This window comes from Panulirus ornatus, chromosome 27 (assembly GCF_036320965.1).
Source record: "Panulirus ornatus isolate Po-2019 chromosome 27, ASM3632096v1, whole genome shotgun sequence".
In the NCBI taxonomy this organism is placed as follows: Eukaryota; Metazoa; Arthropoda; class Malacostraca; order Decapoda; family Palinuridae; genus Panulirus; species Panulirus ornatus.
In genome coordinates this window covers 18,074,426-18,092,135 of record NC_092250.1, presented here as the reverse complement: position 1 = coordinate 18,092,135, position 17,710 = coordinate 18,074,426, and the positions used below count along the sequence as shown (strand labels likewise).

General features: G+C 35.3%; 1 protein-coding gene across 2 annotated transcripts; it reads right to left on the bottom strand.

The window, feature by feature from the left end:
* Positions 1-326: 326 nt before the first annotated feature.
* On the bottom strand, positions 327-17,473 carry LOC139757626 (uncharacterized). 2 transcript variants are annotated; one of them, XM_071678284.1, is made up of 6 exons: positions 17,347-17,473; positions 12,279-12,867; positions 9,932-10,208; positions 9,578-9,743; positions 6,584-6,751; positions 327-5,453 (listed from the first exon to the last, which is right to left on the bottom strand). In XM_071678284.1, exons 1-6 carry the CDS (start codon positions 17,377-17,379, stop codon positions 5,337-5,339), a joined length of 1,350 nt encoding a protein of 449 aa, XP_071534385.1. In that variant the 5' UTR covers positions 17,380-17,473; the 3' UTR covers positions 327-5,336. The 2 variants fall into 2 exon arrangements, with proteins under 2 accessions (XP_071534385.1, XP_071534386.1); XM_071678285.1 differs by lacking the exon at positions 17,347-17,473 and adding an exon at positions 17,313-17,331 and having other exon boundaries at positions 2,403-5,453.
* Between the last annotated feature and the right edge of the window lie 237 nt (positions 17,474-17,710).

Below are 17,710 nucleotides of genomic sequence, written 5' to 3'. Positions count from 1 at the left end.
CATACTTTCCCAGCTGTCTGTACAAAAAAGATGTAGATTCTACACGGAGGTCTTTTCTTTATAATTAGAGAAAAATTGGATTTCACATAAATACAATGTACACATTACCTAAACATCAATTTTTCCATGTACTTTCCATGATCCCAGCTGATTTCATCATACAAAAATAAAGTTATAAAACAAAAGTTTCATGCATAGTCCATCATTTTTCAAAACCTTGGTTACAACAAAATACTGACAGACAACGGTTGAGACATAACACTTTCACAGCATATACAATGTAGGGAGATAATAAGGAAAGTTAATGCTATTAGGCAAAAACAATATTTGAAAAATTTGGGATTTATTACCAAGTGAATACAATATCTGAACCACTCTGAACACTTATTGGTTTAAACATTGTTTTTAAGTTCTATACAACCGTGAAATTCATCAGAAATATATTTTTCCAATATTATTATACGAGTAATAATACTAAATGTCACAATATTTCTAAATACCATTTTCCATTAAGACAAAAGTTCTGGGGCATCATTGAAATCTCAGAGCCTGGTACATTCCTGGTTAAAGCTGTAAAGGGCCTCCTGTCATTGCTTATCAATATGGGGCTCAGTACAGCTTTGCTCAGTTATGTCTCAAAACTTTAGTCCAAAAGTGTACATAAGGCAAATATGTAATAAAATCAAATTGTATACAAAGTAAAAAATATATCACAAATGTCCCATAACATTTAAGTACTTTATGAAACTGCAGATCTGAGGCATGGTTAATGATCTCTTAGAACTTAATTATATAATACTCAGATGAAGATTTGTTTAGATTGTTCTTAAAATGTTGATAGCTCAGTACCAATATAAAATGTGGAAAAAGCTCACTTCTATAAAAGAAGATTCAGTTTATACTGTTGTTTCAAAAATGTCATTTAAGTTAGATGAGGGGAAGAATGTTTTCAACCATCTAATGCACAAAAAGTCATTTTTGTGACAGGGTAAGGCACTGTGGGTTTAATATTGATCTACAGCTGCAAGTGTATCACATGAGCAAAAAACATGGAGTATCATGACCAAGTGCTTTGTTTCACGTTATAATGAAGTTCAAAACCCAACCCTTCCTACAAACATTTCAGTAAAACAGGAACAAACTTAGACCAACATTGTATGTTAACTTCTCTGTATCAAGATCTTAAAGATGCTCTGAACTTGCAATAAGAACACTTGCATATATTCCTCGTTTAATTCTACACCTTTTACTTAGTGCTATGAGTCACCAAAGGGATGGTTCTTAACATCAGGAGAGATTAAATTTGTGCACTGTAAGATAATAATTGTTACATATCATATGACATTAGAGCAGTCCTGCAGCATTATAAGGATACTTAGTTTTGAGGAACGCAGTTTTTCATTTGTATTACCACTGTCATTATTTCTTTGTTACAGTACCAAATTAAGTAGTTAGCCCAGTGACAGCAGTGATACAAATTTTATCTGATAACACTTGAGTTGCTTGCAGTTCTCCACTTAATCTGTGCTTCAAGATGATGTCTTACCATCCACTTGTTTAGTTATAAAAACCAAAGGCAGTAAAATGATATCTTTTTGATATACTGAATAACAAACCTTATGAGCCAGAGGTGAATCACCATTTTGATCTTTTTCCAATTGACTCCATTGCCTTACAAAGACAAATATTTCAAAAAGACTTTTGAACCATATCCTGGACTTTCTTCTTCCCATCAAAAAGGATCTAGTGACAACTTAAGATGAAATATTTCCTGGGTAAGAATGAGCCCAAGCTTTTGGAAGGTTTCCAAAGCTACTCACATTTTTAAAACTTCTTCCTGGACAATTCAATTACAATGAAACCATCCAAAAGTTAGAAATGACTTCTCTGGTCTCCAGAAACCTTATGACACATGAAGGATCACACTGCACCTAAAAAGCAAAGCTCAGAACTAATGGAAAATTAGGAATTTCTAAAGCTAAATGTGGAGGGGTAGGGTAACACCATAAATTAGTTCAACCCTGGATGCAAAGGATATCAAGCTGACCACTTCTGTCACCTTGATAGGGTTGGTATTCATGATTGTGATGTTATGGCATTATGGTGAGTAATGGGAATAGTGTCACTGGTGGCTCCATATATTCCTATATAAGAAAAGCAGGGCTACCAATGCAAAGCTAGATGCAAGAACTTTGTTCAGAATATTTTACCAGCTTGTCCTAATACTCAACACTGAGGGAGTAAAAGTAATTTTGTGGTCTGATTGTGCATACCAAATGACATCTATGCAGTCCACACTGATAGCCCAACTCACTTTTTTTTTTACGAAAACCTGACAGGTAAGAACAATTATCACAATATAAAACAAGTGTAACTCTTCTAGTTGAGACAAAAAAAAGCTGTACACTTTCTTTTCTTTATTTAATCCCTTTTCTGGACTGAACATCAGTTCACATAATTATGGGTGTCAAAACAATTTTGATTCCTAGAAAGGGCACTCATTACTTTCTTCATTCTATCTTGTCACACCACATGTTCCTCTCAATTAACTCATTTCCAAAGCCAGGATTCTTGACCTCTGTAACCCATTCGATGTCCATGCTTCAGCTGCATACGTCAGAGGACTTACACCTCTACCCTTCATTATTCTATTAAGTGACTCAGTAACTCTTTTATCCTGTACTGATCTCCCCCTTATCTCTACTTCCTTAAGTCATAAGAAAAACAATGGTTTGATAAGTTTCTTTTACACATCTTATCATACAAATACAAAACATTAAAACTTTTTTTTGCATTCTTAGGATTGATTGACCCTAAAAATATTGAGTTTTGAATAAACTATGGTTAAGTTCTAAATAATGGTTTTTATATGTTTGCGCACTTTTTTATTAAGCAATTCTTTTTTCTTTTTTTGAACAGAACAAGAAAACCAACTGTGCACTGAGAGGGTTGAATTATTGCACCTAATGATATGCAATCCTATGGCAGGCCTGAAGGGCATGATAAAGATAGTAATATGTATGTAAAAGCAAACATAAGATTGAAGAACTAGCCAGGGGCCAAGGACAGGAACTAAAAGCCATTAAGAATAAGCCTCATGGTGGTTCTATTCAATAACACCCTTCCATGAACTCAGACATAATAATGTCACCTGCTTTCCATAAGGCAGCCTGAATACCGGCTTTATGTTAACCATAATATTAACCAATTTAAAGGCAAGTTTACCAAATACCAATTAGATGGTATACATCAATATAACAGTGCTTATAATCTAATATGAAACTAGCTGACCCATATGATACTGTTGGTGTCACTGACCACACAAACTCCAAATAATCACAAAAATGCAGCTCAGACATTAAATTCATTTCACTGTCGTTAGAAATCTTCAGATAGTGGTCTGATACTGAAGCTAGTGAAGAATCTATCTGCAATCCCTACCCTTGGTCCCTGCTTCCTGTCATGTCCTTGAGTCGACCATTAACACTGTCACAATGACCTTTCAGGATGAGTTGTACAAGATTTCACCATGTTGAAATTTTCTTTTGGCTTACACAAAACTGAACAAACATTTGAGGTATCAGTATGGCTAACTCTGGCACAATGCCTCTGTCTGGAGTAAAGTGGTCATTTGGTTGTGTCGCATAGTGACTCATGACTGGACATACCTGGGGCAAAGAGATGTTGGGTGGAGAAGGCAGCATTATGGTGAAGCTCTCACTACACTATATATTCATGTCTGCCTGTAAATGTTAAAAGGCTGACATTCACTTGAATGTTAGATAGAAACAGAAGGGCCAGGGTATAATGGCCATTTGCAAAGACTGAATATGAAAAGAATGATGCCTAGTATATTTCAAAGAAGTAAGGTGTGGCTCATTTTGGAGGGAAGACACTAAGAAAGGTACAGCAAAACTAGTAGTTTGCAAAGAGGTCCATAAAGTAAATATGCTGATAGGAGCAAGCCAGTGGTCCTTGGTGATTACTTGTACTAACTGGCATACCGAATGTGAATACAAACATAAAGATTGCAAAAATTAGCTCTTCCTTGCACCATTCTTTAGCAATATATAGCCACACTTGGTCCTGTTTGCTTATTTTCAAGTTCTTTCAGAGCAGTGTGATTGGTCTATAAAATCCTAAGTGACGTTTGTGGTTTCAACAAATTTCTTACTATATGTGTGAGACGCAAGAACAAAAAGTCTTTGACAACAAAATTTCCATTGGATTGTGAGGACATATATTTCTAATGTACATTTTCAATATCATTATCTTCTAAACAAATGAATGAATGTATACAGAACGAATATGAGAGAACATTACAAGATGAGTAAAAGGAGTATGGATATAATACTTACATGATGAAGGGACATTGTGTGAGAGAGTAAATGCATAAGGGTAAATTTGTGTGGCAATACATGCAGTGCTCACAGTGGCTGGTGGAACTGAATGCGGCACCTTGCATTAAGGTGTCTCGAGAAGGAGGAGTGTGTATAGGAATCACTTACAAGGGGAAACAGGAATCATGCATACGAGGGGTGTTCAAATATGTGCAGTGATCATCATAGCCAGAGAGAGAGAGAGAGAGGAAGGGGTCCTTTATAAGAGGAATGTTTATATGGAAAAGGGTACTGGTACAACCTGAGAAGGTTTGTGCCGGGACTATCATAGTTACAGATTAATTAATCATCTTAATATAAAAACAGAAACAGTGAATCAACTGTAAACACATAATATGTGAGCATGAAAAGTCTCATTAGACAATTAAAATCAAATACTTAAATGTCAAATTAATCAATGTGAAAATGTTGCATTTTATATCCTTCAGATTAACTCGTTCTATCAAAACCTCTTGGTAATTAGAGAAAATATTCAAATACCCTTGTTCTAATTCAAGCCTTCTTTGTAATCTTAATCAAGTATGTTCCATTTGGACAAGACTGAGTTCATTTTCATAAGTGCCAAACCTGTAATGCAGTCTTCATAGCAGGAAAATTTTCTTCCAGAAGTGAAATTTTACATTCAGTTCATTCTTTTAATTAACATAATACATCACAAATAAATTCTCTTCACCATTAATTAGTACAAGTCATCCAAAAGCTCTTTATTTTGTCATTAATACCATATTTTTCCACATAAAATAATAAAGATAACTGAACATAAATTCATATACTTATTAAAAATCTAACATGAACTTTTTCTAAATATGATGTAACAATGGATGCGAAGTGATTAACCTTCTAGAAGGTTCAACACAAGGTTGATAAGTGAAAGAAGATTTGATGAACAGAGAAATCTGATGAAGATGAATTTTACATCCTAGTATATCAAGAATGTTACCAGTCTTTTAAAGTTTTAAATATGAACACACCAGCTGCAATTGTTCCACATACACAGAAAGCAAATACAGCACTTCTATACAAGGCATTTGCTCCACAGCTCAGCACAGCAACCTGCCAAAAGTGATATGAATTTAGTAAAGAATAAAAGGCTTGTATGATTTTTACCCAGAAATTTCCCACAAATAATTTTCTTTAAATTTAAAAACTCCTAAAGTTGCTCTACAAATCATGCCAGTCATTGGTTAACATAATTAAACTATCAGGTAAAAGCACCTTCCCTCCCAGTCTATAAGATGCAACAGCTCAAGAATATTGTGATTAGGGTACCTTCTGAGGATTAACCATTAAAATAAGAGCAAACTTCTTAAACAACAGGTCTCCTCCAAAAGAACAGTTATCTCGGAGAGCAAAATTGGGCGTGTTTGAAGGAATAGTAGTTCCAACGATGTTCTAGGCTGAAAGGCATGAGCTATAAATAGGGTCATGTGGAGGAGGATGGATGTGTTGGAAATGAAATGTTTGAGGAAAATATATGGTGTCAGGTGGTTTAATCGAGTAAGTAACAAAAGGGTGAAGGAGATGTGTGGAAATAAAGTGTGGTTGAGAGAGAAGAAGAGGGTGTGTTAAAATGGTTTGGACATAAGGATAGAATGAGTGAGTAAAGACTGACAAAGAGGATATATGTCAGAGGAGAGGGAACAAGGGGAAGCGGGAGACCAAATTGGAGGCGGAAAGATGGAGTGAAAAAGATTTTGAGCAATTGGGGCCTGAACATACAGGAGGGTGAGAGGCATGCAAGGAACAGAGTAACTTGGAATGATGTGGTATATCTGGGTTGACATAATGTCAATGGACTAAACCAGGGCATGGAAAGGTCTGTGAGACCTGGATATGGGTAGGGAGCTGTGGTTTTGGTGCATTACACATGAAAGCTAGAGACCGAGTGTGAACGAAAGGGGCCTTTTTTTGTTTGTTTTCCTGGTGCTACCTCGCTCATACAAGAAGTAGCAAACATGTATGAAAAAAGAAAATCTGAGATGACATAAGCAAAAGCATTACTTATGAATGTATTGAGCTCAATTTAAAATAATCATTATAAAAGAAAATACAAGAATTAATCTGGATGTCTCAGGTATTTGAAGAACCAACTCTTTAGGATGGAAACATTGTAGAAAGAGAGAAAGACAGCAGGATGACTGCTTTAGTGCTAAATAGCTACACAAAGGCCTGAAATTACTCACCCAGCCACCAGCCTCTTGTACCCAACGACACACATGGTCAACCAAATATTTCAACGACCACTTCATTAATAACTGAAGAAACTCTTCTCCCCGTAGTTGAACTTGATAGACTGCAACATCACCCACAAAGGTAAACAAAGCAACAATACGCTCCTGAGTAATTCCATCCTGAAAAAGCCAAATATTAATTAATCAACCTAATAAAACAGTTTATTTATTTGCTTTGTTATTGGGATGCCATATGGCCAAAGGGTTAAAGGAAATATTTGGGTGAATTATACCATATCTTTAAAAATAAAACAACTGCATAGCAATACAGGAAAAGAATATAAAAGTTGTAAAAGAACTAAATGAAAATCTAAACATGAAAAACAAACTATTTTGGACATGCAATAAGGGCAGCAGGGAGACCAATGTACAAAAAATACAGTCACTATAAAAGACTGAGACATGATTTGTGAAAAAAGATGAGGTTTGTAAGAAGTGCAGAGGAAATGATGAAAACTGACTGGTTCTATGTTAACAGAGAAATGGGTTTTGGTGGTATGGTAGGACTTGAGGGGAGAGGAAGGCATTATAAAAGAAGTGATATCAGCAATGCACATAAAATACGGAAAAACTGGCATGTACAGTAAGTGAAGAGCACAAATAAGGCTGCAGATGAATGGGTTATGAAAGTCTGTACGGTTCTGAACATGGAAAAAGGTTTTTTGGCTGATAACCAGATGAAAGGCAGTGATTGTTACACTAATTGCATAGATGGTAAGGTTTCCAGTATGACTGACAAAGTTAAATGGATTAAGATGTCTGTATTGTCGAATTGAATACATGATACAAAATGAAATTCTTTATGGCTAAAAGCTCAATTCAGAGTTAGAAAGTATAAGAATTATAAAATAAAGATGATAAAATATCACACAAAAGTACCACATAAAATATCATAAAGAACCATCTATTGCACTCAGAAGCTCCATCACAGAGGAGTTACAACATCTTTAGATAGTTAAACAGTAGAATGCTTTTTGGTACAAATGATTTCCTGAATCTATTGGAGTAATGTATAGGCAAAGACAGTCTTCCCGACCTTAAAAATACATAGCATTGGTGTAGAGGATGGGTTGCATCTTGCATAATCTTCACCTGCTTCACTGCACACACCTGATACAGCATATCTAATGTTTTAGAGTCTGCACCCAATTTCCTAGCTTTCTTAACAATTTTCTCAAGTTTATTCTTATTCAACTAGGTGAGTATATATAGAAATAGGGGTGAATAAACCATATCATAATATCACACTTGTAGTGGGGAAACTTATGGAAGAAATTATGAAGATAAACTTGTTTTATGACCGACCAAGGGCTTGACAAGAAAGGACTGCCTAGTATGCATCATTTCACTGCTACTGATTGATGTCATAATCTATTAAATCATTTTGGGAAAATAAAGACGTTACTTCTTAAAACTAAAAAGGGTAGCTAATCAAGGAGCTGGGCATCTCTGCCTATTATGCTAGCCTGTGTTAGGCTAGGGACTCCAGTGTCTGAGTGTCCACACACACACACACACACACACACAAGAAGAAAAAAATGTAGTCCCTTTTGACATAAAATATAGGTCCTTATGGTTGAAAGGAAAATGAGGAGAATAACTGATGAAAGTACAAAAGAGATAGATGTGGGTACTTTTAGAAAAGGAAAAATTACACCAATAAGGTCTACAAGACAAGCTGAGATATTATGGTACCTTAGAGTTTTGGATTGGGGTGAAGGGTGTGAAACATGTATTCTGCGTAAGGTTCAGCCACAAGAGGTTTAATCATCATGATACCTTCTTTCCTCAATAGCAAAGCTATAGAATTCTTCTTTCATCTTTCCCCTTTTCCTACCTACATCCCTTCCACTCTCAAGACTTTGGTCTAAAAACACCTAGTGAGCTATTATTAATCTTATTCTTATCCTTGCACTCTATCTTTTTCATCGGAGATGGCCATAATTAGGGCATGTTTCAGCCCATTCCATGTCAGTTCCAATAAAAAATAAAAAAAAAAAAAAAGATATAGAAAAAAGTCGTAGTGTGAAATAATCTGCAAATAACATGGATAATGCCATTTAGGAAGGTACAGTCAGGGAGAGTATGTGGCAGATGACAGGCTGTTCAAAATTATTTACAGCAGTAGAAAATACAAGGAGGACAGCATGACTATGAAAGAGATGAACAGATGTAGAAAGAGAACTGAATGAGGACAGAGATGATTCAGATTTAAATGCTACAGGAATAACTGGAGATCAGATGGAATGGATATATTTTGTGAATAAAGCTAGTATGGATACATATTTTGGTTTCAACTGAAAAATCGAATTGAGAATGCCATGTGAAGAAGTATGAAGTATGTTTATTAGAATAGAAGTCCATGGTTCACTGAGACACACAGAGAATGGGTTTTGGAAATGTGAGTGACTGATGTTGGGGAGGTTGTATCACTTGAACCATCCACTAAATTTGGAGTAATGATAGACAGAGTTACTTTTACAACTAATAATACATTAACTAAAATACTGGTTTTCATAAAGATCTCTTTCCATATCAGTTGGCTTCACACACCCATGAAAGCAGTCATATAGATTTCTGATTTCCATTTCTCTCTCTCATTATTTCCCCTGGCATACCCTTTTTAATCATATTCCTCCTTCCTACTTCAACTTTTCTCATTTTCTAAATATACTGAGGTAACTTACCTTGTTAACAGTGTCACCTCTTACTGCATGCAAAGTGCAATTCCTTCAAAATACCATATAACAATAGACATCAAATTCTTCAAATGCTTTAAAGTATTCTTGGTAGGTGTTCAGTATTTGAAGATATGGAGATGTATGATAACTTAAAATATATAGGAAAGATTCTGAACATTTAACTAACCTTAGATTTCAAGGAAATAGGACAAAATACAGAAGAAGAGGGAATCAGATATGAAAATGAATCTGATACAACACTTACATGAAATAGTTCAGCACAGAGTTGGAAAAAATTTTCCATGTTAATGGACCTCATATCTACTGTCTCAGCCATACGCTTAACTCTCCGGCGTGCTTCAGTATTTTCAAACTTATCAGCCAGTAACAATAACTCTTGGCCAGCTCTACTCCAAACTGGTTTACTGAAACTGAATAAAAAATATTAAATCATGAATTAAGAAGTTACCAGAAAAAGATACAGGTTAGTCATATTAACTATGCTATGCAAAAAAACCTCAGGATCAAAGATAATACATGAAATATTTCATTGCCCTAAGAAATAAATGGCAAAACCAATTCACCAAGATAAATACAAAAAATTTAATAAAGTTCTAACCCTTGATGTATGAAGACAGATTCAGGCACACTCAAGTGGTTCCTCCGTAAAGTATCGGATGTAAAGTTCATTAGCAGCTCTTGAGCTCCCTGAGTAATATCCTCAGAGGGTGGTGGTGAATGAGGTCCATATCCACCACCCCTTGAATTAACAGGGAGCCTTCTACTCTGAGACTGTGATGAGAATGAGTCTCTTAACTGGCAGTAGTGTCGATGATCTAGGTGTTCATTCCTAATATCATTAGGATTAGGTAATCGTGGTAACAACCTATCTGATCCTATAAAAAAAATTACCTTAATTAGCTATCCTTTTCATCAAATGAAAAACATTAAACACTGACTAAACAACAACCACTCTATCAATAAATTCTTAAATCTATATCTTACATACCTTCTCCCACAATGCATCACAATGAATCATGCAAAATCTGCCAACAATCTCAACACATCACAGATTCTACAATCAGTAAACTGCTTCCACAACAAACACTACCTCAATCTATCATCCCACCTTGTCCTTTGCTTTCCTTCATATTCATTCCCACTATATCTTCTCTAATGCATTCTTTTGGTTAATCTCTCTCCATATCCATTCTCTCTACCCGTCCATACCATGTCAGTATTCTAGAATACCTGTCCATACAATGTCAGTATTCTATCAAAAAATCCCTTCCATTATTTGTGCAGTCATGAAGATCTGCAAGGGAGAAAAATATATTGAGGTTCAAGGTCCTAAAATGTTTAAATGAACTTTTTGATACTGATCACTTAGGTTAGAGATAACCGCATGCAGTACCATTTTCATGCAAGGGAACCTTGAAAAAGAAAGCATTATCTATGCAACTCAACGTTGGAAAACTTGTTGATTAATGTTTGTATTAGATAACAGAGTAACAGTAGAAGAGGATGTGTTCAAAGACATAACTTGTCCTATATTATGTACAAGAATAATGAAGTAAATTATGAAGTTACAATCACCTATTTTCACCCTCAAAACACTATGAAGTTGGAATCATCTATTCTCACTCTCAAAACAAAGAAGAGAATGTGTTTAAAGATAGAAACTAGTCCCATATTATGTAATAAAAGTACAATGAAGAAAGCTGTGAAGTTAAAAGTACCTATTTTCACCCTCAAATAGCAGCCATAGTTATATAATGTTTTAAAGGGAGACAACAGCCAATATGTGAATACATACATACATACAAGATGTGATCTAAAGTTCCCAGACTTTGCCTAGATTTTAAAGAAATGTGTACATACAACATTTTCATATGCAGTTCCCTTCAAAGTAATCTCCCTCTTGTGATATGCAAGTCTCCCAATGATTCTGCCATTTTTGGAAGCAATGCTGAAAGTCTTCAACTGTGAACTAATCAAGTTCTGCTTTCAAATTATTATGGATGGTTAGAATGTTATCAATTCTTCTACATTCCAGCTTTGTTTTGATTTTTGGGAACAGGAGAAAAAAATAAATGCGGCAAAGTCTGGTAAAAGAGGGTTTGGTATAACATGATTTTTTCTATCAACAATTACTAAATGGAGACAGTAGTATGTGAAGGTCGATGTCATGGTGTAGAAACTTTTGACCATTTTCAAGCAGCTGATGGTGACTTCTCCTAAATTCATCCCTCAACAGAATCAGAATCTCTTTATAAAAGACCCTTCTTTACTTACCTACATTTACACATCAGCATCGTACACTACCTCCACAGAGCCACTGTAACAAAGTCATATAACTTTTTGATCACATCTTGTATACACATATACATGCATGTAGAGCAAACTGGAGTAATGTAATATACAGGGAGTGGTGTGTTGACAACAGGATGAACCAGGGTATATGAAGTAGTAAGAGGAAAAAACAAAAGGTCTGTGGAGCTTGGCTGTGGGTAAAATGGCTTTGATTTAAGTGTATTATACACTAAAGCTTTTGAGTGGATAAAAGCAGATGAGCCCATTCTTTATCTGCTCATGATGCTACCTTGCTACACCCTATATGTATATGGGATTAAAACTTTATAAAAATCCCATTGGAAGTTCTAACTAAGCTCATTAACAGACTATATCATGAGTGTAGTCTGGCCTCTCTTCATATCACCAAATCAGCACTTAATGTTGATTAAGGGTCTGTTAAGTTTCTATAGCAAATATTTCTTGGGAAAACAGCAACTCCTATAAACAAGCACAGTAAACTTTTAGCTTATCAAATGGAATTCATTAGCTTTAAGCTGTTACTAAATACTACAGATAACTGACTGCAAGATGAAATAGTGCTTAGGAATAACTTAATCATTATCAAATTAAAATGAAATATAACCACATTAAGAATATGCAATTGCACTCACCAGGATTTGAGTTGAGATTTGGTAAATGAGGATAATTATGACCTTCATATTCATAAGTGGTAGCATCAAAATATATGCCACTTTCTGACAAATTTTTACGATGAGAGAAGTTACCACTTCCAGTTCGTCTCCTGAGAGTATCTTCATGAACCACAGGAAAATGATCAAGTTCATCTCTCTCAGGCTGTTGTCTCCTTACACGTGGTCTGACAGATTGGTCTGGTACAAACTGGTGGTGGTTGAATTCACGGTGGTAATTTGCATACCGATCATACTGCTGATCATTACTGTTTTCATCTACATTATTATTTTCACTGTCTTGCATTGCAAGTTCATGAAGCTCTTCAACTGAGATATTGGCACTCCTCTGAGACTGAAGAAGGGGTGAGGAGTTGAATGCCATTGGTGGGAAGGAAAGTGTAGGAGACGGTGAAGACACAGGTGTACTAACATTTGGTGGAGACTGTGATCTGGCAGCAGGTTGTGAAACCTGGGGACTCTGTCGAGTTCCACTGCCATCTTGTGGGGGTGACCAATTAATGTCTTCCTCCCCTTGTGGAGGGTCTATGAACCCTTTGGCCATCTGAATCTGTAAAAAGTAATTAGACATCATAAAAGAGCACAAATATAATAGATAAACATGAGAAAACTCTCATCAGGAAATGAAGTACAAAATGACTGACATGAAAGTATGGGAATCTGAGATAAAAGCTAAGTACTCATATTGTATGTAGTTTTAAAATGATAATTATTCTGTTATGATGGGCTTGGGAGAATGGAGATGCATCTCCTAAATAGAGAAAAAGGAGTTCAAGCAAGGATAAATATGCACACTTCTAATGGAGGAATCAAAGCTGTGAATGAAATGAGAAATAGTCAAAGCAAAACCAATTCTGAGTGTCAGAGATTTAAGGTGACAGAAAAGCTGTTTATGATGTTTCTGGAATGAACAGAAGAATGAAGGGTGGCCTGCTGATACAATGTTTGAAGAAGCAAATGAATCACACATCTAAAGAGCGAACTTGGCTATATGCTGGCAATTCTGAAAAACATCTCTCCAGAACCAGAAGGGAAAATGTGGACCATGGGTTTTGGCAGAGTATATCCAAGCATGCCAGTGTACTGTAATTCATGCCAATTACCTTACTATTGTTTCTATCTTAAAGATACTTCGGAGATGATTAACGTACCTAGTGATATAGAACAAAACAAGTACCAATATATCCAGCTTGGGAAGTTTTGGCAAAAAAGAAAATCATCATGGATGTATCCAAAAAATTGTTCTGATAGGAATAAGGTTGAAAAAAAATTCGAGCATAATTACCATATTATAACCTTGGAAGCAAGTGATCCCCAAATCTATTCAAGGTAAATCACAAAATATATGTACGCAAGTTATAGAGAACACTCTGGGGAAAAAAATACACATGGACAAAAGCTGGAGTCTGTCTGCAAGTCAGAAGATCCCTTTTACTAAAGTTAATGGGCAAGTTGCTACATCTGTTCAAGGAGCTTTCATTCCAAGGACAGCATGTCACCCATAACCAAAATATTACCCATGTATTTTTCTTTTGACCGACTGGATTCCTGATGCAGAATAACCTTTCTCTATATAAGAAGACTGAGAATCTGCAGCATGGCAGAACGTACTATATGGTGACTCTGTGTGCAAGCATCACTGTAACAACTGGGATTTGATGTAATACTACTGTAAGAAAGACGAAGAAAAAAATTTCTGTCGTTTACTGACTTGCAGACCTGTTGTTTGACAATATACAACAGGTACAACTAATGGTAATCCTTTACTCTAATTTCAAGTAAAGTGTAAAGAAGCTAACTCTCTGACTGAACAAAAAATTTCCAAATAAAGCAAGACTCTACAGTCACCAGATGTATATAAAGATAATTTCACATATGACATTTGCAGCAAAGGATAAAAGGTAAGAGAAAGAATTCAGCAAAGGACAAAAGGTAAGAAAAAGAATTAAGTTCATATACATGCATTATGAAGAAATAAAATAGTAATGCATAATTAACTGCATTTCATAACCATACTGATCATGGAAATAGTGACAAAACAAAGGAAAATGAGGGTGCAAAACAAACGAGTCAAAAAGAAGGAAATCTGAGAGTGAATGCTAAGTCAATCATACAAAACAGAGCATAGTCTAAACTGAAATTTGTCACAAATGGCAAGAGAACTGGAATTCATCTCCTACATATGGGAACAGTACTTCATGGAAGCATGAATACATAATGATTTAACTCTTAAACAGAGCAAATCAAAGTTTTGAACAGAGAAATGTATTCAACAGTACAATGATTAACACAAGCCTCATCCTGTATGAATGAATAACTGTGTCTTAAGATGATAGAAAGGTTTTATTCTATGATGTTTCTGTGAATTTACAAAAGAATTAAGTGAGGGCTATTGATATAGAGCTTTATGAGGAAAATATTAAACATTCTTATACAATGAACTGGCCTATACTATAAGCTAGCATGTCTTAGAAACAACTCTTCTGAGCCTTAGGTAAAATGACATGTGGAACTTGTGCTGTACTGGGTATTGATGGCCAAGTGATTAATGCTCCAGTCTTTCAAACACACATGGAGAAGTTCAAATCCTTCCCTGTGGAGGAAACTGTTAACCAGATCATCTTTCCAGGGGCTTCTACAGCCCAAAGATTCAAAAAGATTCAAAAGCCTACCTCACTAATAGAGGAAAATATACTACTTTTGGGGGTTCTCTCTTTACTTATGAATAATAATTTCACATTCTGTAGGGGAAAAAAATCACTTAACATTCAAAGCTGCTCTTGATGCAAAAGCTAACGGAACTTTTACCAAAGGGTAAATATAACTTCAGCACCACCACGTGTCATTCTTTATGGAATTAGATGAAAAAGGTATGAACATGTTCAGTAAACTCAGTGTACATGATTTAAACAAGCACTGTGTGATTGATTCACTGTATCTCTTTTCATCCTGTGATAGTTAATAACTGAAAGCAGGAGGGGCTAAGATCATTAAGGTAAATGTGGGGTTAGATCATGCAAAAGTAAAGGAAACGCATATAGAAATCAATATAAACAATGAAAATCTTGCCTAACTTCCCCTGGAAGCCAAGATCCATCCTGATTTTCAGTGAAATAATTTTAGCATACTGTCAAACCAACTGGCAAAAAAACATGAGTCAAAGAGATGATGCAATGGAAAGCTTATTTTGCCAACACAACCTTGCCACTCCATGAGCTCCTAAGCAGCAGGCCACATTAATGTTGATATATTTTTTTCTCTAAGTCTCAGCCAATAAAAAGAGGTTAGGCAAGATTTTCCTAGGTTCTTGATTTCTACAAGTGTTTCACCATCAATATCACCACATTTTATCTGATTCTTAGAAAATACAATAACAGCTGAGGAACACAATATTTACCATTTCACTGCATTGAATGACGATATAATACAGAAGGCAACATTGATGTATGTCTGGGATAATGAGGTTGATCACTATCTAAGCATATAACAAACATGCAGATTATCAAAAGAACCTGTTAAAACCTCGCTCAGTAGCCGATATGAAACAACAAATATACCAATACCATATTTGTCTCCTACTGGAGACTGTATGGTCATCTCACTGTGTCATATGCCTAGTAACATTCAGCAACATGCTGGCAGTGCATTTTCACTGACTGGTATACATGTATTTCAACTAGGTCATTAAAAATCAAGATGACTACAGACTACTACTAAGGGTAGGTAAGATCTTCATAAAGTCCTATAAGGTCTGCTGAATTTTTTATAGGTATAGTACCTATAAATACTTTATTCAACCAAATTTTCCCTGATGCATCATTTTTGCCTTATCTGATATCATTTAATATGAGATATAACAGCTTAGTCTTCCAAAGGTATTCCTGTAATCGTATTGAACTACATATAGCAATTAAAACATAAGTAGTCATATCCTAAAGGCAATTTTGACGCTGAGCTAAATTACGCTTGATCATAATGGGTTGGGATATGTTGCACGAAGGTTACTTTGGCCTGAGTTAAGGATGATTGGCAAATTTTAGTTCAGAACAACGAAGAACACAACCTAGTTCTTTTCTTTTAGCAAAATTCCTTTATTCAAACCTCAGAATAGAAATTTAAAGAATCTTGGTGACTGCAACTACTTTAATAAGTATATAAATTCCAGAATTAGTTTTTCTTACCATCTCAAGCATAAAATTACAGTTATCACTTCCCCTTTTTTAATGTCTTCTGTCTGTACACTTATATTGTAAATCTTCAATTTAACCCCCACACATAAAATGTTAATGAAAATGCTATTCACATTCACTTCTCCATCATAATAGTTTGCTGGTATTTTATTCCTTAATAATATGGCTATACGAAACAACATGCTGTAATAACCATAATAGTACACACATGGGAACCTAATTTTCACTCTTGAATCTATTCTCAATCTCACCGAGTAAATTAGACACATAAATCTTCCACAAATCACTCACAAATCTTCTTAACCCAAGAAAGACATAAACATGAAATTCCATACTTGGCTATGACGTGTTGTCTTTCTTCACCAAATTTTTCCATAAAGTAGATTCGTTAAGACCCACAAGCATGAGCTACTGCCTTCTTGAAATCACTAACAATCCTGACACTACTTCACTTTTTTATAACCCGTTAACAATATTCCTTGAGGCATTATTCCACCATATTAACCAAAGCACTTGCAATAATTTTGAGATTTGATGCGTAAACGGAGATAACTACAGTTACATTCTACAAAGCACAAAAAATCATCACATTCTTACATGTATTTCATAAAACTGAACGTATGAACAAAGTCATCACACATTCTTTAATTAATGTCAAAATAGGGAATATCTTACAGAAGAGCAGCAATACAGACTAACGATCTAAAAACATTCCAAGATTCTCCTCACTTCCCTTCCCCACGCCTTACCCACAATGAATCAGACACATCAAAAATTACAGAAAAATGACTCATCTGTTCCTTACTATGGCTAATGAATGACACAGCCCATGAACAAACCTTAAAATGATTCTTGAGTTGAAAAACTACCATCTAGCGTTAGTCTGGTTTGTTGGGTGTTTACCCTTCAGTGCTGCCATCTGTCGGCCAACACCAACACCTTCCTTGTACTTGTGTACTGCTCGGGGTACAACTACTATTACATTCATTGGACCTTAATATCTTTTAAAAATTCCACTGTCATACAGCCTCTAAAATTTATGTATGGTTTCTGCACTAACCACGTCCTCGGTCACTTTGTTCAATCTATCCAATACTCATATAGTGTAAAGATATTTTTCGTTTATATCCTTATTTACAATTTTTCTTTCTACTGAATTTCATATTATGTACTTTGGTTGCTCTGTCTACACATCTATCAAAG

Excerpts from the sequence above, each read along its gene's own strand:
- LOC139757626 (XM_071678284.1), bottom strand. The coding sequence starts at position 17,379 with ATGGTAGTTTTTCAACTCAAGAATCATTTTAAG. Across the intron at positions 10,209-12,278 it reads AAATCTCAACTCAAATCCTG|GATCAGATAGGTTGTTACCA; the intron begins GTGAGTGCAATT and ends TTTTTTTTATAG. Across the intron at positions 6,752-9,577 it reads TCTGTGCTGAACTATTTCAT|GATGGAATTACTCAGGAGCG; the intron begins GTAAGTGTTGTA and ends TGGCTTTTTCAG.